Source organism: Balearica regulorum, chromosome 7 (assembly GCF_011004875.1).
Source record: "Balearica regulorum gibbericeps isolate bBalReg1 chromosome 7, bBalReg1.pri, whole genome shotgun sequence".
NCBI lineage: Eukaryota > Metazoa > Chordata > Aves > Gruiformes > Gruidae > Balearica > Balearica regulorum.
In genome coordinates this window covers 19,304,372-19,325,981 of record NC_046190.1, presented here as the reverse complement: position 1 = coordinate 19,325,981, position 21,610 = coordinate 19,304,372, and the positions used below count along the sequence as shown (strand labels likewise).

Here is a 21,610-nt window from a genome sequence, read left to right as displayed (position 1 = left end):
CTTAAGCTAATAAAATATTTATGGAAATTCGAGGCTGTCATGGAATGTTGTACATCTTTCTGGGAGAACTTTACATGCAACACATTAGGTGTGGGCATAAATAGTTATCCTTCTATCTGGTTTAGAAACCAATTGGGGGGGGGGAAGAGAGGAAGGCCTCAAACACTAAGTGGAAAAAACTGTGCTGGATTTTCAGCTTAACCTTTAAAGTAAGGGGATATTAAGAATGAATGAAACTTTTCAGAAAAGTATATGACACCATTGCTCTTCTAAATGTAGAATGTTGCTTAGGGACGTGGTTTAGTGGTTGGACTTGGCAGTGCTAGATTAACAGTTGAACTTGATGATTTTAAAAGTCTTTTCCAACCAAAGTGGTTCTATGGGATTGCTGGCTATATTAAAGAGATCGTTGAACCAGTGAAGGTAGAAACTAGATAGAACTGTTATCTAGCTCATATGTATTACTACACATTAGTAAAACTAGCTAGATTTTTCTACTAGTGGTACAAAGTAGAAGGCTGGAGTAAATCCATGGCAAAGTGTTCTGTAAGGCTACTGAACACGTCTTGCAGCAAACTATGTCTTGAAACCTAAGAGGCATCTATTGCATGTTAAACCATTCAGGGGGCTTTACTTCAAGACTTCAAAATGCCATATGGTATGAGGGTATGGCTTTCAGATGGTGACCATTTTCCGTATAGTAATTGCTATGTAGTATTGCTAGTGACTTGTACTATTGATTTTAATTAACCTGAGTTCTATGTGTGGGTTGTTTGGGGTTTTTTTTGTTGTTCTGTTTTTTAGGAGATAGGAAGGAAAGTTGGGAAGATAACACTCTAGAGCGAGAGAGAACTGAATACATGAAAACAAATACTTCTGAGAACCATGCAGAAATACTAGCGCTGAAGGAAAGAACTGAAGCCTTGGAAGGTCAGCTAGCTGCACTTGAAGAACAATGCAGAAGAGAAAAAAACGAAAAAGAGGAGTTCAGTGGGCAGATAACAAACTTACATCTCAAGCTCTCTGCTTCTGAAGAAAGGGCTTCTGGCTTAAGTGAAGAACTTCAGCAGTGTCGAGCTGACTATCGGGAGATTGTTTCTGAATTGGACAAACAGAAAACAATAAATAGGGAACAAAAAGAAAAGATTATTCAGCTAAATAACGAAGTAGAAGGTGCTAAACAAAACATAATTGATAAAGTGTTACAAATTAAAACAGTGCAGTCCAAAGTAGATGAGTTGTATAAATGTCACTTAGAGTCTTATGCTATGGATATTGATTTAATTAATCTAAAGGATTCCTTAGACTCTCAAAAAAATGAACCAGAGAGTGCTCAAATGAGTCCTGTATGCATGCAGTCCCAAACTGCTTCTACAGCAGATCTGAGATGGGAGAGCTCCTTTCACTGCAGTGTTGAAAGCATTTGGGAAGAATGCAAAAATATTGTTAAGGCTTCTTCACAAAAAAGTCAGCAGATTCAAGAACTACTTCAACAAGTTGAAGACTTAAAGAAAAGACTTGATGACACTGAGAATTATAATAATCAACTACAAATAAAATTAAATGAGACTGCAAATCAAGATTGTCAGTCCATAAAGGAAACAGATCTACTTATGAATCAGTTACAAGAGCAAATCCAGAAGACCCAGGATTTTGAAAAACAGGCTGTAGAAAATCACAGAGTAATTGCACAGTTTGAGGAGGAAACTGCCAGCTACAAGGGAAAAATAAGAGAGCTTGAATGCCTCTTGGAGGCTTTTAGAGCTAAAGATAACAGCATAACAAAGTTAGAAGAAGTAGTTAAAGAAAAAGAATCTCTTATTTCAAATCTAGAAAGTAATATAGTAGCTCTGCAAGAGAAATGTGCCAATTCAGACAAAAAAATGAAAGAATTAAATGATCAAGAAGCAAATCTGAAGGAGGAAGTTGTGCAGTTGATGAACAGCTTGGAGAACATGAAACACTCTCTTCAGGAAAAGGAGAAAAATGAGAATGAGCAAATACAAACTATAGAATTGTAAGTAAATAGAGATAACTCATAGCCCTTTGAGAATAGACTCAAAACTACCTTATGTGAACATCAGTTTATTTTGACATAATGCATTTGCATGTTTATCAACTTTATTAACCAAACTTCTTGAAGAAGTTTTAATACACTACTCGAATGTTATATTTGCATATTCTGCTGACTATTTTCCTCACCTGTTTGTATGTTCTTTCAAAAATATAGATCTAAATCATGTGGAACTATTGTAGGGAAAAACAAGAGCATGCAAGCATATGAAGAATTTTTGGGCGGATTTCTAATAGTTTTATGTTGCCTACCCTTTCTGGAGGAAATGACATGTAATTATATGTTATATCCAGTAACTTGTATAAAAGCAGGCAATGTTTTCTTTGGAAAGGACTAAATGATAAGAATGAAAAAAAACCCTAGGGACTAAACAGCTGTTTTTGGTAATAGCTGGTTATTTCAGGACCATATAATAAGCTGAAATCCAAAAGTAAAATTGTAAAGCTTGTCATTGATCTGATAAATCTGAGAGTCTTAATGAATAAAACCAGCACAGAGCCTGAGTTAATGTGTAAAAGCTGTTTCTTTGAGATGTGTAACACTGATGTTATTTGTCTCTTAATTTCTAACACAAGGCTACGTAAAGATCTTTCTGAGAGCTCTACCCTTGTACAGAGTTTGAAAATAGATTTACAGAGGAAAGAGGAAGAATATACAGATTTGAAAGAGAAATTTTCTGATGCCAAGAAACAAATTCAGCAAGTACAAAAAGAGGTTGGTAACCGTAGGCCAAATGTCTTCTGCACGTTTATGCTTGGGATTCTGTTAAAACCGATTCTCACAAATCTCAAGCTACAAATGTAAAACGTGATTTATAATAAGGTTATTCTGAGTGATACATTTAGAGTAACAGTGAATCTTAGGTTACATTGTCATTGAAACTGTAAGCTAAAGACTAGATGTCAAAACACAGATTAGTACAGATATTGAAGGCGGTAAGTAAATTTTATTAATAAAAACCTGAAAAAGATTTGAAAACTATGGCTAATCTGGTTACAGAGAAGGCCTTCATAATCTTTATAACAAGAGTAGCCTTATGTTATTTATGCTGACTTCAAAGCCTCAGACTTCAGGCTTGTGGAAAACGCTGATCTGTGGGAGAAAAAGATGGATTAATCAAAACAGAAAAGCACTAACTTCTAGAGACTTTTTAAAAAATGAGCTATGTTTTCTATCAAGGCTGGGGAGAAGAAATGAAAAAATGGAATAACTTTTACTAATGTTAGTTGTTAATATTTTGTTACCAATCAGTAGAATTTCTTAGAACTTCATGGGATATTGCAAGAGCTTAAAATCCAAAATACTATTGCAAGAACTTGAGCTTGAAACTAAGCCTTAAAATATTAATGTCTTCCCCAGCAGCCTAACATTTGAAGACCTTTTTCTACTCACCATCCAGTGTATAATCCTCTGTTTGAGAACTAACAAAGGGTGGGATCACATGTTAGAAATTTTTTTTTTTTTTTTTTGGTAAAGGACAACTGAATTTGTAGCTTGATTAGGCTATTTCCTGGTGTGTGGTTTGTTGTGTGTGTTTGTGTTTTTGTTTCTTTCCTGTGCCAAATGTAATACTCTATTCTATGGTAAAAATTGTCCCATAAGAAAGATGTTCAGTATAGTGCAGTTCCAGCCCCTGAAATATAGCTAAGATGCTTGCAAAAATTTGATTCTTGAAGTATTTGGTTATTTAGATCACTTGCCGAGATCTTAAAAGGTTTATAGCTAAATGTTATCTTTGCTTGCTGTCTTTGTGCGTTGTTACAGGTGTGTACAATGCGATCTGACGAGAAATCCCTGAGGAATAAAGTTAATGAACTTCAGAAAACTAAAAACCAGTTCAGTGAAGAATTAGAGATCAAACAGCGCACAATCCTGCAACTTAAAAAGGTATTTTATCTTTTAAAATTTTACTTGCTCCTAATTTTTTTGAATTAATGGATTAATTCAAATTAATTAACGAGGCAAATTTTCCAAGTAACAGAAGAAGTCTTACAGAGGTTGAGGTAAAAATAGGAGTAGCCAGCTGAAATTAGTTTGAACGGGTGAAAGAAAGATGTTTAAACAACTTCTCACTGCAGGACGTTTTCAAATTATTTTAAATAGTCATCTGTCTAGTAAATACTTAATACCTGCAGAATACCTGATTCTGATTAGTGACACTTAGATATGTTAGTAATAATGTCTTCCTCTAAACATTTTTTTATCAGCTTGAATGCTCCTTTAGACTGTGTGAAAAACTTAATTATTCCGGACAGTTTGTCTTAAATACTTCATTCATTACTTATTAAAGCTCAGAATGAAAAGCTACTCGTTTCTATGTGTATATTTGTTTCTTTCAACATGTTTTCTTTAATTTGCTTTCAATGTGAAATATAGGAGCAGTTGAATAATGAGAAGCTGGAAGAAATCTCTAAGCAGTATGAGAAAGCATGTAAAGGTAAGAAAAAGCCATTATTGTTCCTTCTTTTTTTTTTTTTTTTTGATTGTCTTGTATATTTATATTTTAAAATACTGAGAAACTCCAACCTGGATATTAAGATGTTACAGTCGGGAACTAACTTTTATTGAATCATTATTAGCAGGTATATTTAAAAACAAAGATACAGTCTCAGAATAAGAAACATAAGCCCTAGAGAAAGTGTGGATTTGCTGTACCAGTGTTAGCTTATTAAATGTTGATATCTATTTGACATTTTAGTTGAGTTTTTTATCAAAAACAAACACTGAAACTGCACAATAACAGTTTCTGCAGATTTGATAAACATTTAGCAGCTGAATAATGGTTAGTTTCTCATATAATACAAGCCATAGTCTGATTGACATTAACACTGAAATGCTCACCTAAATCAAGTTGATGAATTGAATTCATCAACTTCACTTAAGAATTTTGGATTTGAGTCGTTCAGTAGAGATGCTCTATTTCTGATAGAGCTTTTGATCTCGGGGAATGTGGGAAATGACTTGTGATGAAGGTACTTTGGGAGAGAATGGTGGGAACTAGGAGGGGGCTCATCTGTAAATTTATTTTCAAATCCTCAGATCTGTGTGCAAAGGAAAAAATAATTGAAGATATGCGGATGACATTAGAAGAACAAGAACAGACTCAGATTGAACAAGATCAAGTGCTTGAAGCCAAATTAGAAGAGACCAACAGATTAGTTTTGGGTAATGCCTCCATGGAAAGGGAGCAGGGAGGCAAAATTGTTGTGGATGTATTGTGATAGCTGCTTTAAATTTCTGGGTTTATTTGTTGACTGTTACGTAGGCATCAATTTTATCTAGTACATAAAAAACTTCTAACAGTTACAGGCTTCTGTTGTCCCTTTGTAGTCACAGCTAAAATCCAAGTAATTTTAGTAGAAGGATGTGAATATGGTCAAATATACATTTGACGCTAGATGTTATGTAACCTCATTTTGTGTACTGACTAGAACTGGAAGCATGGAAGCAGAAATATAGAGAGCTGAATAACCAGAGTGGTAGTGACTGGCAGCAAAAGATGAGCAAAAATGAAGAGAAAAACATAAATGAAGACTTAATAAAGCTACAAAAAGAACTGAAGGTAAAATATGGTGATACAATTCATACTTAGTTTTAAAGCCATAGCTTTAATTAGGAGTCTAAATTTTTTGTGTCGCTATTTTTAAGAGCTAGAGCATGATATGACGAGTTGTTATACTGCTAAAGGAAACCTCCTCTAAAAGCTGCAGTGCAGCAAAGTCTGGATGCGGTGTCTTTGTAATATACAACATCACTGATGCTCCATAATGGAGTGCACCCTGCCCTATGTTATGCTACCATGGACAGTGCTTCTGTGACTGGGCTCCTCTCGCAGTTGTCTTAACCAATCCAACTCCTGATTTCTGTTCTGAACCACTTTCCTGTCAGTTGCTTGGGCAACTAAATCAAATTCTTTCAAGACCTTGTGCTTGCTGTAAGCCCTTCCTGTTAGGCTGAGGACTTACCTGAAAAGCTGCTTGGAAAAAAGTCTACTTTCCAGTCCAAGAAAAATTAGAGGTATCTCCTGTCTTATGTGCGAGAATGTCTGACAAGAAGTTTGTGATAGCAAAGGAGGTAAAGGTGTGCTGTGGGTTGAAGTGATGTTCTTAGGTATGCACTATCTCTGCCTACCATTCAAACTGTACTACATTCTTTGCCTTTCAGTCTTAAAAGTAGAAGCAAGTTTTCTAATATATCCTGTAAAGCACCATAAAAGATTGGAAATTTGTAAAAGGGTCTCTTTACCATTACTTTTGATGTAACTTTTATTATGTTTGTGACTTACCCCAAACATTTTTAGAGGAAAAAATAGTCTGTTCCATGAAGACATGCCAGTCTGAATAAGAAGTGCTGAAAACTGTTAATTTTTTTCAATATGGAAGAACAAATGAGAATGTAATAATTTCATTTGGGAATATGCTGGAGTAAAATTGTGCTAGTATTTCTGTTATCTTTTTGAAACTAATCCATTTAATGGTAATCTAGATTTTAAGATTTTTATTTTTTTTAATCTCTACCTATGGTTTTATTTCTGGTTTCATTAAAATAGGAAAATGAGGCCAAGTATCAAACTGATAGAAAGAAGTGGCTGGAGGAAAAAATGGGACTTGTAAATCAAGTAAAAGAAGCTGAGAACCAGCGCAACAGAGAAATGAGAAAATTTGCAGAGGATAGAGAACGTCGTGTAAAGCAGCAAGCAGAAATAGTAAGTGATGAGTTCTCAGCAGAGTCCTCTAGTGTAAGTCTTCAGTACAGAGCAAATGTCATGTCAAGTGTTAACAGTGTGGGCACTTGAGGGTAGCTGGCCTTTGTCAAAGTCCCCTCACTTCTGTCACGTGGCAAAGCCTAGATGAATCTTCTCAATATAAAAAGGGAAGAATAGGAGGGTCTCAAAAGGTAAAAGCTTAGTGCGTAATGGAGTTATGTCTGTTCCTTTCTATTCTACCACCACCAGCTTGCTATGAATTCTTCGAACTTTATATTGTGTGTAAAAATGCCAATAAGTATGAATTGCTACTTAATGAAGCTGAGAAAACATACTTTGAGATACAAGATTTGTTGTTTGGCTTTTTTATTTTTAAAAAAAAGCTTATGAGGCTTTCGAAGGAAGAGAAAAAGCAAGAAGTAGTTGATTTAAAAAAAAAAGTTTCTTTCTAGTTAGAAAATCTGTATCTATATTTATACTCTTCTTGAAGAGAATTTTGGTAAGAACCATCAGTATTTTTACTCTAACTGAAGCATGGCTTCCTTTTGCAGATTTCTAATGAAAGTAGTTCTGTGTGAGCTTTTTAAGATCTACATAAGCTCTCAAGTTTACGAAGGCAGTAAAATCGTACTAACTATGTGAAACTAAACTATCAGAGCAGTTCAGATAGTGTGTAGAAGTGGTGTTCAATTCTAACTTATTTTTTCCCCATTTAGGAAAAACTTGCTGCACAGCTGGTAGAAAAGGACAATGATCTTCAAAAGTGGCGTGAAGAAAGAGATAAATTAGTCGAAGCTTTGGAAGTACAGCTCAAGGCTTTAGCTTCTAACACCGCACAAAAAGATAAAGAAATAGCAGAATTAAAACAGGCTGCACTAAAGGATTCAGAAAAGGTTATATTTATATTTAACTTCTGTGTGATTATTTTTTTTGTTTTTATCCATTAGTTCTGCAAAACACTACACTTGCTCTGTGCATTTTGGCTCTATATTTTATTCTTAAACACTGACATATTGAAAATAATTGCAACTAATTTTTAAAAGAAGCTTTATTTATGCTTTTTTGAAACTGAATTTGTAACAGTAACTGAAATTTCAAAATATTTATTGGTTCAAATAAACATTCAAGTCTATTTGATGCTTTGATTGCAAAGTTGGACTGAAAATCTGAAACAATTATCACATTTGTTGCCTTTCTCACAACATCAAGGACTTCATGAACAAATGGGAGGTGAAATTCTAACAACTCTACACAAATAAAGTAAAATAAAAAAAAATTACATTATGTTTTCCCGGGTTGTAATATTACTTTTCTTCACTTTAGATAGTGGCCACTCATACATTAAATTATTGGCTTTTTGTTGGATAGCTGACTGTTGTAGCCTGCAATTCTACAACTGATGTTACCAAGTAATCATAATGATGCTTGTGTATATGTTAATGTCTTTTGCCAATAATGCAATTTGTGCTATGTCTATTAGGACAAGGAAACTGATATAGAAGAACTAAGAAAACAGTTGGCTGAGAAAGACGACTTTATAAAGGAAATGAAACAACACATCAACTATGAAAAAAGTCTTCAGTCTTTGGCAGAAATACCTTTACCTGAAGAAGGACAAGATAAAATAGTGCAGTCTGTAAACAAAGAGGTATGTTTGTTATATTTATAGAAAGTATGTACTAATGATATGTTGTTAATAACTTTTGTTATTTTCTCTGTATATATTTCAGCAGCATTGGGAATCTCCCAAAAGTAACTTTTCGTAGTTCATACTTTAACTATATCTTCAGTTCTGAGTTCTTGTTCATTTTTTTTTTTCCTCTCTCCCTCTTTCACACTTGCTCTCAGAAAAAGAATACTTTAGTTAGTAGAATACCACCTCTCTTTACATTATACAACTTTTATACCAGGGGAGAAACTAGTTAACTAATCAAGGTTCTAGAGATTTGAAGGCATAATATTTGTAGTGTCATCTCAGTTTGGTTATGCCAGTGTTAAGGGGATGTCAGCTCAAACAACTTTCATGATATCACCTATGGTTTGGTAATAAAGATGATTCTGTAATTAGAGGTGCCAGCCTATATGGGGGGTTCACAAGAACAAAGCAATACCTTGCAGCCCACTTCAAACCAAACCAAAACAATATTTGAAGTTTTCACAAAGACAAGATCAACTTTTAATTTTTGTTCAGAAAATATGGAAAGGTTTGCAACTGTACTGAGACTTCTGGTTCTGACTGATCCCTTGTGTGCCTTGTGAGCAGTATTTTATGAGGCAGTTCTTCTGCTAAACCAAATTAATGTTATATGGCTCCATTGTGAATTCATAATGAACAGGGCTGAACATGGATTTCCTAGCAGTCCCTCCCCTGGCTGCCATTCTTCTCTTGTTGCAGAACTGAACTGAATGCCAAAATGCATCTCTTCATCTCTTTCTTGTCTGCTGCCAAATAAGACTGGCTAGTTTCTGGCTACTTCGTCAATTCAGCTAGTGCCATATAGATAAAGCTTGCTATGTATGAGGGAGGACAGAATAGACCTCAGAAGAGTTACTGCTTTATACAGCTTTGTAATAGCAGCAGAGAAAGCACCATAAAATTAGTTATAGAGAAGAATTGTTGTAAACAGTTGGTGCTGAAGTAGTTACCTCAAGCCAGGAGCAAAAATATGTGATGTTACAAACAAGGAGGGGCTGCTAGCAGGATTATTGTGTGAGAAAGTGTCATTGTGGCATTGAAGTGAATGCAGTAAAATTTTGGGCGGGAAGTCAAATAATTTTCACAAAAGATGTAGTGGGGATAAGGAAGAAAAACTAAAGTGATCAAGGTGATATGTATCTCCTGCTTTGTGAGGAGAGGCTAAGAAGCTGACACTCTGATTAGGAGAGGTTAAGGCTGCTGGAGGGTTATGGGGCTGAGGCTTACAAAATTATTTGGTGGGTAAACAAAAGGCAGAACTGTCCTTCCTAAAATCCTGCAAGAACTGAGCAGCACTTGATGAAACTAACAGGAGATAATTTTAAAACAGTTAAAATAGCACATTCCTATATGAAGCAGCTAGTGATCTTCTGAAGGTAGTGGAAACAGATACTGTCAGCAGGAATTAGAAAAACTTGTAGTAGAAATCCATAAATGTATTTGTAAATGGATGCTCTGAGAATCTGAAAGAGGTATACCTTCTGACACTTATAATGCAACAACTGAGAGTGCTGGGAGAGTATGGAGGGAACAGATGACAAGGTGGCCAGGATCACACATGTGATCCCTAAATAACATCTCTTTGCCACTCTTGGAGGCAGAATATTGAACTAGGTGAATTGTTGATGAGACCCAGCGGGGCACATCTTATGATCACATTGTGACGTTACTGACTTAAACTTCTGTTGTCTTTCAGCCCAGGTGTTCATTAGCTGTCTGCACTTGAGCTTTTGTATTGTAACTTTCGAAAACTCAAAATATTTTGATGTTTACAGTCTAGTGTAATCTTTATTCATTCTAAATATTTACAGTTTGTGGAAAAACAAAGCAAGACTAATCCTGTAGCTGGACAAAGTATTCCAGTAAGACATGATGAAATTAAAGAGAATTATTCATTATCTCAATGTCCTAGCAGTGCCTCTTCATTAAGTGAGGTTGGTATCAAACTTTAAATTTTGAAATTTTATGCAGCTGTATAGATTTTGCTAAATGCAGAATAGGCAAGAAAATGTGTCCTGTTGCCTGAACAATTCTAAAGTTTTATTCTGCCAATCCCTTTCTGGATGATCAGATCACCTGATTTAGTGGCTTTTGGTAGAAATAAAAGCTGTATAACATAATTGTGAATATTTATCTTCCTTAAACTATGTGCTCTTTAAAAATTTAACAAAGCAGTTTTAGAAAATAAGAGTTAAACTCTGCTATAGTTGAAGTAGACTTCTTCACTTGTATTGTAAGTATTCTGAAAGCTAACAGCTGGAAAATAGAATGCTTACTTTGCAATCCACTGGGGAGTGATATGTATTATAGCTCTTTTAAATCTAGCTATTTTAAAACTTGGGGGTTTTATTTGTTTGGGGTTTTTTTTTTTTTTAATTTTCATATGCTTGCAGGACCATTCAGAAATTGTCCTTGACTCTTCTGAAGTGTCCACAGAAAATGGAAAAGCTAGTCGGTTTCCAAAGCCAGAGATGGAAATCCAGTTCACACCTCTGCAACCCAATAAAGTAGAGGTGAAGCACCAGGGCAGCACCTTACCAGTTACACTTAAAATGCTTAAGCCAAGAAAGAAAAGGAAGAGTGAAGAGATGGATGAGGTATGGCCTAGACCAAGCGACAAAATATCTTGGGCAATCTTTCAATGTATTACTCTGATCATTCATTAAAATCCTATCTTTAACTTCTGATTGTCACTGAGATCCTAGGGATGTATCTAGGGTATATTTAAACCTTTTATCCCTCCTGTAATAATTGTTGTTCTTTCTAGAAGAATCCTAGTTACAATTTGTCGTACTTATTTTCTTAGGATTTTGTGAAAAGTGAGAACAAGAAAAATGCAAAACTTGCTGTGACTAATTCACCGTCTACAAGCAACAAGAAAATGGTTTGGGTTTGTTCTGTTTTTTAAGTTAGTTTGGCCTTTTCTGTAAAGGTGGACTTGTGAAAGGAGCAAACATTCTTATTATGCAGCAATATCTTATCCTTTTTTTATATACTTGAATAGGATTCTTAAACACTTATAGACTTTAGTAGGAAGACAACGTAAGCTAACCAAAGAGAGTAAGTCTGTATATGCCAGGAATGCGTACTAGCTACAGTGTACAGTGATTCAAAGGGAAGGATGTTGCATATTGAGTAGTTATGAAGACTAGTTTGAACATACTGTTGGTAGAGGTGATGTTATAGGCAATGCCTTTGACATAAACCTTAGTTTTACTTCATCTATATGCATAACAACTATAAAATACAATTGTAGGTAACTTAAGTTACTTTAACTTACTTAGTAGTAACTTGGGCTAGTTCAGAGGGTAAGTAGTAGATTTTTCCCCATCAGTTTCCTCCTGTTTTATTTATAACTAGAACAGCTTGTCTAATGAAATACTCTACAACTTTGAATCTACTTTTTTTTTAAAGATATTATTTGTTTCCTATATTATTTGTGCCTTTAAATGTATTCTGTGAAACTTTGACAATTTTTTTTCTTCTGGATACAAAATAGTGCTTGCTGTGGTAGCATCATTAGTGTAATGAACAGAAGTCAGCTTGAAAAAAACATTGAAGTCAAATAAAATGGAATTAAACTTGAAGATAAGTCAATTTGCAACTCAAACAATGATCTTGTCTTTCTGGACAGGTGTCTACTATGCAGTCGTTTAGGAAAGAATACTCCTTAAGAAAGCAAGAATCTACTTCAAGTAAAAAGTCAACTAAAAAGAAAGATGGAACACTACAAAAAATTGGAGATTTTTTCCAAAGTTCTCCTACTATTATTCACTCTAAAGGTTTGTACAGAATAAATAAGGCTTATTCCATGTTCTCTGGGCATTGTAGAATTACTTTTTTTCTGCTATTAAAGGACATGTCTGCTGCATTAAGTTGTTTGTTCATTTATGAAATAATGGAGTCTGAACTGTGGCTTGCTATATTGAATCTTGCAGAGTAGAAAAGGCTGTCTTGATTGCAAGGACCACACAGTTCTAAAGTTCTGGTTAAGTGTGAAAGGTAAACCAGGTAGAATGAAAAGACACAGTGTGGAATATGTGCATGTAAATTTATCATAAAAGCAATGATAACTGTTGAGCTCTATGTCTGAGTTACTTTGTTCTTGCTTACAGTAAAACAGTTCAAGGCAACTTCAGAAACTTGCCTTACTGCTCTGAAAAATCAACAGCTGAATCCAAACTCCAAATTTTACCTTGTTTTATAAGCAATCCCTCTTCCTCCTGCCCCGCTTTGTTTCTGTGGAAAATGTATTAATGATTTTTGATGTACATACATGGGGAGGGGAAGATTAGTTCTACAGAATCTGAAAGCCCAAGTCTCATGAAAATATTTTGAAAACTTCAATAAACTGACTATGAAGCAATTAATGGATTTCATTAAGTTTAAGCATAGCCTTGGGAAGATTAACTGCTAGGCCTTTCCATTGCAGAATGTATTTTTATTCTTTCCTACAGTAAGACATGATCTCTGAGTTACTGTGGTTTTAAAAACGAAAGATTAAAATTATCAGAGAACACGAGGAATCGCCAGCATTAAATTCTAAAAGGCACTATTATTTGCTTGGTTAAAACAAGATCAGTCATTATTCGTTGTGGACAGTTAAAATTAAGATCTCTGTATCAACTTGAAAACTTGACTTGCTACAGAGTACATCTAGACTGTCTTATAGTAGATAAGATGATGGGATTTTTCAAATTTTCCTGGTTTGCCAGGCTGATTCCAGGAGGACAACACATCATTATCAATGGAAGCCAAATTCAGACTACTTCAAATTTCACCCTGAAAATACTTAATTTGAGCAAATGAGTTCCGGTTTGTAACCCTTATTACCATGTCCTGTGTCTTTTTTCCTCTTTTGCAAAACTTAGTAATGTTCGGGATTTCTTTTTTCCTTGTAGCTCATACATACGCATACACTCATCTCTTTATAGAGCTAATAGTAATTTGATAAAGCTATACAAGTATATAGAGAAAACTGACTCTACCTTGTGCTCCTGTCAGCACAAAGAAGTTAAGCCTGTTGTTCAACTCCTGTTTATGTGTTTAACTTCCAGTGAAACCTGAATCGTTATTGATTTCTGATGTGCTATTTAAATGTGTCCTTTTAAGATTTTGCATCTGAAGCTATAGGAAACTTATTTCCAGCTATAGGAAACTGTGGTAGTCAAATACCACTTCTGAATTTTTACATTTAAATTTCAGACTACATCTGCTTCATTTTTAAACTGTTTTTAATAGTGCTTGCTTTATTCCTTAATTTTGAGGCTCACAAAACCAATATGACCTTGATTTATGATAAAATTTTTCTTCTAGCAAAGAAGCTGATTGCAACAATAAGCTCTCCCAAATCTGCAGAACCAGAAAGTATCAAAGAAAATGAGCTCAAGCCAAAACGAGCTACGAGAAAGCTGTATTCAACTGACATTTCTTCCCCTCTAGATATCCCTGCTTCTTCAGTAAGTGATTACAGGTTACTGTTCTGTTCACTGTAATGTATTTCTGTAATCTTGGCTTAAAATAAGATATTAAGAGGACAGAACAAACCTGAAGGTCTAATTAAGTTGCAGAAAAGGTTTGAAAGTACCAACTTATTTCTTGATTCTACCTAACCATTCCTTTTGGTCTTTTCTTCCTGCTGTTTTACTTAATTTTCTCCATTTTCTCACTTATCTTCTCTGTGTTTGACTGCCGACTTACTGTATAGATTATACAGCAATCATGGAGATATCTTTACATTTGGATTCATAGATATCTTTGTTGTGGTATGTGGAGGATTACTTTTTCCTCTACTTAGAGGAGTTGAGCCTTAATTTGTTTTTCCCACAGTTGGTGTTCATTTCAGTGTAACATAAAGGGAGGCTAGAAATAAAGACCATTAAGGGATCCATAGATTTGGAATAGCATGATTGAAACACTAATAATAAAGGTCTGCATGTACAATTAACTTTGCAGGGCTAAGGTAATTACCTAAGGTAATTTCTGATTCCACTTATGTCCACTGATATTTGGGTTACTTTAGGATGCATATACATCCATCGTTTTCAAAGCACAGTTTAGATAGCCTTCTGGGTGTTCATCAATTGTCCTGCCCTAAGCCAAGCCTGTAAAGAACTTACAGGCCAGGGCTTGATGTATTGTTTCTGAAATACAACTTTACGGTTTTGAGAGTAACTACAGTGCTGAGCGCATTCATGCTCTGTTGGAAGTACATCTCTTCTGTTCAGTCCTTTCTTGCCTTTGCTATGGTGAGTGTTTGCCCATTCTGAGATATCCTATTGCATTTTCTGTAAATTCTGTGAATGGATGAGGCAGAAACCAAAATCCTGTGCATAGGAGGATGAAGAAAATGACAGAAATGCAGACCACAAGAAGCTAAGAAGCTTGGAAGTGAAAGGAAAAGTGAAAGACTGAACATTGGGAAAGTCAGAGAAAGCTAAAGGAATTCAAGCTAAAAATATACTTTCTGAACACTTCCTGTTTCACTAAATGAGCAGGAGACATTAGAAGTGAGAGCTGCTTTCAGACCACATTTTTCTTTAGACTTTGGTATTTGTTTCAGCAAAACCAGAACTTCATATATTCCTGGTGTTTGTTACTTATTACGATGCACTAAAATGGTGTCTCTATCCTGGAGACTTCTGACTGGAAGATAACAGGCAAATTTCATTCTGAAAACAGCTTCTGGAAAAAAACATGTTATTGGTTGCACGTTTCTAGAAGTGCATGTCATTTGTCTGTGAAGAAATGCTGAGTAACTCTTGAAATCCATCTTTTTCAGATCTTTATAGAACAAAGAGAGAAGGAAAGTGATCACCTAATCATCAAGCGACGGCTACGATCAAAAACTGCTAAATAATCTTGCAAAAGCATGTTTGTATTGCCTTGTAAGGGCATATTTCCATTGTGTTATTTCAGCTGATTGTATATAGGAAGTAATAGATAATTAGTCATGCTTTGAAGTTTGTATATAGATGTATTTAATTGTTCTGATGGTTTCCAGTTATGACTCCATTAAAGCTGAAATACTGTTCAAGAAAGTTTGTGTCTGAATCTTTTTTTGGGGAATGGTGTCTATGGAAGTATTTATAATTTACCCGTTGTGCAGTCAGAACTATGCCTGTGCAGAATGGTTTCAGTTGCTTTTATTTCAGGTGGCCAGTATACCTACCACACCTACCATAACTTTGAGTGGGGGAAAAAGTGAGTACAAGTTAAACTTGTATGTATATCTTCAAATTCTTAAAAAAAGATTTAAAAAAAAAAAATTCTGTGTAGGTACAAAATTAAGGAGTTGGCACTGTGTGGAGAAATATGATGTTTTTCATCACTTGTGTGGTTTTAACTGTCTTCTATTTACTCTTCTAAATTAGGTAATTTATAAGCATAATGTTCTTTGGGGATTACAATAGCCATAAATAAATATCTATAACCTGCTATTAGAAGTGACCCACTCTTATAGACATTTGACACTTTATTCTAACCATCCACCAGTTCTGCTCAACTAGAACAGCTACTTCTTATATACTAAGGTTTCAGCTTATAATCAATGACTAAATAAGCATTTAAAATACTTGGTTTCATCAATGTAACATTTACTTAAGCTGCAGACAATGACTGTATTTCATAAGATATTGTGGTGTTTGAAAAACAGTTACTGGTTGTCTTTCAGAAAGAGCTGAGATTACTTTGACAAAGACCTGCTTTTGACATGTATGAAGTAGGACAATCCCAGTAAGTGATCATTTACTCTAACTTCTTGCTCATGCAACTTCCTTATGTTCATTTTCTTGAATGACTGCCAACCATACAACATTGAAATAATCCAATAGTCCAAGTAAAAACAATTATTACTGCATTCTGGTCTACTTCACGTTCATATCTATGATTCTATGGTATCTTTCTGTTCAAAGAGTTCCTTATGAATCTGTTTTGCACATACATAGTGTTTAGTACCATAAGAAGAGTATCTTCTTTATAAGATTGCCTTTTGAGGTTTGGTATTGGCCTGACCACAAAATTTTTCAGAAGTTCTCTTTCAACATCCAGTCTGAGGTGGGTTTTTTTTCCCCCTTCTCCAAGCCATACTGGTTCATCAGCAACAACCAGTTGGTCTGTAGAGGTAGTAATAGTTTGCTCATACAGCCAGATAAGTGCTACTCCTTTTTGATAGTACAGCTGCAGCCTTACTGTCCTTCAGGAATGATTCCATGATTTAAGTTCTAAGCATTTTTTGATTGATTGTTTTCTTGGACTGCTGTTCTGTATTGTCTCTTGTTTGTGTCAATGAGTCAATCTGATTTTTTTTCTTCAATCAAACATGAGATTAAAATTGTTTTTCTTGAAAGAAAAAAGTGACTTGTTGCAGTTTAGCTGTAACAAATGTTACCTTTAAAAATGCAAATCAATGTAAAAAATGGTCATTAGTAATTTCTTTAGCAAAGGTAGTTTTCCTTTTAAGCTATAGTCACATAAAAGTTAATGTGGATGACAATGTTGTTGAGTCTGTTTAGTGGCAACAAACTCTGATATGGTTTTCTCTACTGTTCTCCAGTAGCTTGTCTGAGCATGGAATGTCTTTTCATAAGGATAAAGGACAGTTCAATTCTGTAGATACTGACTTGTAAGATCAGATTCTCAAACTAATTTGCTTCTCTAATTTTCCAGCTGTAAAACAGGTTTGTACCCCAATAGTCTTCTTTGTCCTTAACAAAGACTGATTGATGTTTTGTTCTTGCCAACTTGAAAGTGACAAAGTGAGCCTGATTCACAAGTCATTCAGCTCTTCCATTGCTTCAACTTTTTGTCTTCATCTTCTGTCTGTGAAATAAGAACTTAGATTTCCTTTTCATTAGATCGTGCTTGGTATTGCCATCTTCTTTCTTCCCTCTTTCCATTCTAATAGAAAAATGTAAAATCCTGGTGATAGTCAGATTCTAAATAAAAAATAAATGCAATGTCACTCAATATCTCTTCACAAGTAGGATTTTACACTTTGAGCTCTTTTTGTCTTTACCCAGATCTTCTATTTTCTTCTATCTGTGGTCTAGATATCTGGACTGATCTCTTTCAGGGCTGCAGAAGAGCACAGCAGTGAAGATTCTTACCTCACGTAGGTGCAAGTTGTTTGTTTTACAGAAGTCTCATAGCTGAAGACAGTAAATATACAAGGTGAAGTCACCTAACAGTCTTAAACAATGGGACAGTACTTGGAATATTTATTCTTTGTCTTTCATTATGTCTGTGTTTTCCATTTTTAGCAGATGTTCTCAGGCAGCTGTTCATCTTGACCCTTAACTTCTTGTTTTTTCTGAACAGTTTCAGTTAATTTTAGAACCCATCAGCATGTGCCTGTTTAGCTGGATTGTTGCTTCTATTGTGTATGACCTTGCACTTGCCTGCAGTGAAATTCATATGCCATCGTGTTGCCTTGAATGACAGTTTGATTGCTTATCATTAAATCATCAAATGGCCTTATAGCTCTTATTTAACCAAAAAACATTTGCAAGGTAAATGCAGGATTGAAAGAATGCTGAATTACTTGATTGTTGCATGTATGATTTCTTTATTGATTCAAATGTGTGGAAAGTAATAGAAATATCTTCAGCCATTTGACATCTCTGAAATCGCTGATTGATAGTGTTTGTTCTTCTCCCTATCAAACATAACAAATAACTTAAACTTCTTTCTGGTTTCATGGGTAAATGACAAGTGATAAAAGATTTAACAGAGTTTATTTCAATTACTCTGGTAAATTCTAGTTTAGTTATCTGTGCAAGTAACTGGGAAGTAGAATCTCTCAACTTAGTCAAGCTACTATGACACTCAGGAATGCTACTGTACTATCTGTATTGCCAATTTTTTGTATTTACTAAAATTTTATCAAGTTTTGCTGAGCTATCTGGAGGTTATATGAAAACCTGGTGGGTTTTTTCCTGGAAGTCATTGGAATGAGCGTTTTCATTATAATCTGAGCATATAACCTGTACATCTGTATGTACAGGCACAAAACCTTTTTGTATTTCACTTATTCTTGTTTTTTGTCCCTAGGGTTGCTTTTGCAATTGCAAGAACTGCACTGATTTCACTTCCTTCATAGGTGCAGGATTGGTGATCAAACTCCACGGTTACAAATTTTTAATACATACAGAAATAAAGCATGCTCCCTTTGCTTTGGTCAAGGGATTGTGATTTCTGTACTTCCTACAGCTCTTGGCATTTGATCCTATACATTGGTAGCCTAGAAAATGGGTCATACTTTGTGTACCTCCTTTCTCTGTCAGGATTATCAATTATTTCCTGAGCAGGAAAAACATGGGTGAGACAAGAAGGGGGGGGGGGGGGGGGATAATCCAAGAAAGCAGGGGGGTTGATATTGTCATATATGAAGATGTTCACTTCCAGTTTTTTGGAAGTAATGGGAAATACGTCCTCTACCACCACCCCCCACCCCACCCCCAGTCAAGACTGAGGCTATTGTCCTTTCAGCTACTCTGGAGAGTGAAGCAAAATGTTTGGACATCACTTTCCCTTTTGCTTTCTGACTCTTCCTCATAAATACTGTAACTAATTAAAAACTGAGTATGAATATGCCTCCTCTCTTTATTTTATTCTTACCTCAGTGTAAGATTCATCAATTAGCTTGCAGAGCAAAGAGAACAGATTTAGTCCATTAACAGAGGAGAGCTCAATTCTTTATCTAGCAAAGACCAAGATAAGCACCACTTAGTGGAGATTTGGTCTATATTTTGACATGGAGAAGACACCTGGTAATACTTAAACTTTCTTTGTTCTCTTCAGGACTGACTTGACTGTAGGAAGGTGTACCCCAACAATGGTGTGATGCATGTCATTGGCTGAAGAGGGGGAATAAGAGCTTCTATATATGAAATTGGGTCATGCAGTGCTGATATCCTAAGAGAACTCAAATTCCACAAAGGAAAGTCTCCTGGGGTAGCAACAGTGACTTCCACTGTTTTGTTTTTTTTCTCCCCCCCCCCCCCCCAAAATTTGAGTAAATCTAGTTTCAGAAACTATCTGAAATATGACAACCTACTTCAGTATCAATCTCTTCTATGCATTGAAAACTTCTGATACTTAAAATGAAGTTTCCTTTCCCCAAGAGAATAAGCTTATATCCTTATAACTTTAATAACATACTTTTAAGACTTGGCCTCGCTTCTTTGGTGTTTTGTTTTCCCACATAAGGAAGGAAACTCTTCCATAGCAGGAAAAGATTCTATTTCTGGTGTAACACCTGAATTCTGCCAAGTGCCTTGTACAGCAACACCATTGCCTTTGAATGGTTCCTTCTCAGCATGTCATGCTGTGAGGGATAATTCCTAGAAAATAGCCTATGCTATACTTGTATCAAGCTGCCCCAACTTTTCCAATGGTTAAGCTTCATCTTGAAAAGACTATTCCTTGCTTAACTTCAGCTCATTTGGGGTGAACATTTTTTTTCTCTTGTCATCCTCATGGCACTCCAATGACAGACACAATGAAGGCTTCTGGAAGGAAAATATGAGGACACTACTTTACATAGCTTTTCTCTTTAATAAAAGAAAACAAGGAGGAACAGTGGCATCATTTGATCAGGCAGTTCATGAAGTGAGGGTGTTTCTGGAGTAAAAGTGAGAAAAGGGAGCAGAATATTTTTGGGGTGATTTTTTTCAGCGATAGGATAGCTTTCTGTAGATAATGAAAGTACTTGAACGTTCTTGAAACTTGATTAGTGCTGTGAGAGGAGAAAAATACAAATACTTTAATAAAACATGCCTACTTGGGTGTCTGCAAAGCCCGTTAATGCGAGTGTCTCGCCTACAGCAGCAAAACCCCCAGGAGATGGCGCCGAGACACTGCTCGGTATCGCGGGTCTCGACACAGCATTTCAGCCAGGAGGTGCAGGGAGGCAGAAATGTCTGTCTCGGTTTTAAACTAACCCACTCTTCACCCCATTCCACCGAGTTTCATAAAGCTCAGAACAGGGCCTTGCTGGACTATATTCTCTTGGCAAGTTCCTAGTTCTCAGGATCTTTTTTTCCTGCTCCCATGACACTACCCATGCACGCAAGTGTTCGGCATGTAGCCCTGTCATACAGGATTTTGTTTCTTGGGTTGGAATTCTGAGGTGAAGTATTGGTTTATAGGCACTGACATCTACTGTAACCTGTTCATCCTTTGCTGCACACTGACATTTCATAAGAGTTTATATAGTTTAATTTTAACAAAATAAAGGATACTTGCATTGCAAAATTCTTTAGGCAGAACTAGAGGTCCTCCAAGGCTTAAGAAAAAGTACGAGATCAGATTTGTTAAGGGTTTGTTTCCAAAGTTGCTGGATTTCATATTTATAGGTCTTTGTATTGATGGATAAAGTCAGACTACATAGTTGTGCTATAACACTGTTTTGTTTTTTGAATGATCTATGAGAATAAGGGATCTTAGAGCAAGCTTTGGCTTCTTTTATAACATAAAAATGCCATTTGTAGCTCTCCTGCTGTACACTGAAGACTCCATGTACTCTCAAACTGCTACTGCTGAAAGACGAATTCTGACACTCTTACCTGGGAACAAAGACAGTTTTTTAGAGTTTAACTGAAAGACCAGCTTTTTCAATTCATTAAATAACTAGAAAAATTGGGTGAAAGAGTTTGTGCCTCTCTCAGTTCATTTCCAACTGCTTAAAGTCTGTCTTGCTTTTAAAAAGGAATCCTTTTAGTCATAGATGAATTGCTAATGTGATGTGTCAGTGCTGTTTCATGTCAGATTGGAGAGAATAGAAAATTCTGGCTAAAAAACCCCCTGTGGATAAAGGAGAGGCAGCATGCATAGATAAAATACCTCAATACATTAAACAGCATGTCTACTTTAGAGCTCCTTAAAGTATTGCACCTTATGAGCAGGTATACTGCATCTTGGAGACCTCCTATAAAGTGGATAATTCTAACTGTATGTTTGGAGAAAGCTATCTAGCTATGCATGACTAAGCAAGGAAGATTTAGATATTCTGGGCTTGTAATCTGTGGTCAATAGCCTTTAAATACTATCTTTGCTCTGATGTGCTAATGCCTCAGAGCAACAGTAAAAACGACTGCACAGGTTCTGTGCAAAATTCCAAGTACTTATCCTCCCC

General features: G+C 35.5%; 1 protein-coding gene across 10 annotated transcripts in view; it reads left to right on the top strand.

The window, feature by feature from the left end:
* KIF20B (kinesin family member 20B) overlaps window positions 1-15,505 on the top strand; it is a 38,598-nt gene extending 23,093 nt beyond the window's left edge. For 2 of the 10 annotated variants that reach the window (XM_075758290.1, XM_075758282.1), the window contains exons 20-34: window positions 805-2,017; window positions 2,650-2,788; window positions 3,839-3,961; window positions 4,451-4,511; window positions 5,114-5,239; window positions 5,506-5,636; window positions 6,624-6,779; window positions 7,496-7,672; window positions 8,260-8,427; window positions 10,287-10,409; window positions 10,869-11,072; window positions 11,282-11,359; window positions 12,110-12,257; window positions 13,792-13,934; window positions 15,257-15,504. In XM_075758290.1, the coding sequence (XP_075614405.1) occupies window positions 805-2,017; window positions 2,650-2,788; window positions 3,839-3,961; window positions 4,451-4,511; window positions 5,114-5,239; window positions 5,506-5,636; window positions 6,624-6,779; window positions 7,496-7,672; window positions 8,260-8,427; window positions 10,287-10,409; window positions 10,869-11,072; window positions 11,282-11,359; window positions 12,110-12,257; window positions 13,792-13,934; window positions 15,257-15,334 (3,068 nt within the window). In that variant the 3' untranslated portion in view covers window positions 15,335-15,504. Of the gene's footprint in view, window positions 1-804; window positions 2,018-2,649; window positions 2,789-3,838; window positions 3,962-4,450; window positions 4,512-5,113; window positions 5,240-5,505; window positions 5,637-6,623; window positions 6,780-7,495; window positions 7,673-8,259; window positions 8,428-10,286; window positions 10,410-10,868; window positions 11,073-11,281; window positions 11,366-12,109; window positions 12,258-13,791; window positions 13,935-15,256 lie in introns of all 10 variants that reach the window. The other 8 variants (XM_075758283.1, XM_075758281.1, XM_075758291.1 and 5 more) reach the window with 5 other exon arrangements.
* Window positions 15,506-21,610: the final 6,105 nt, after the last annotated feature.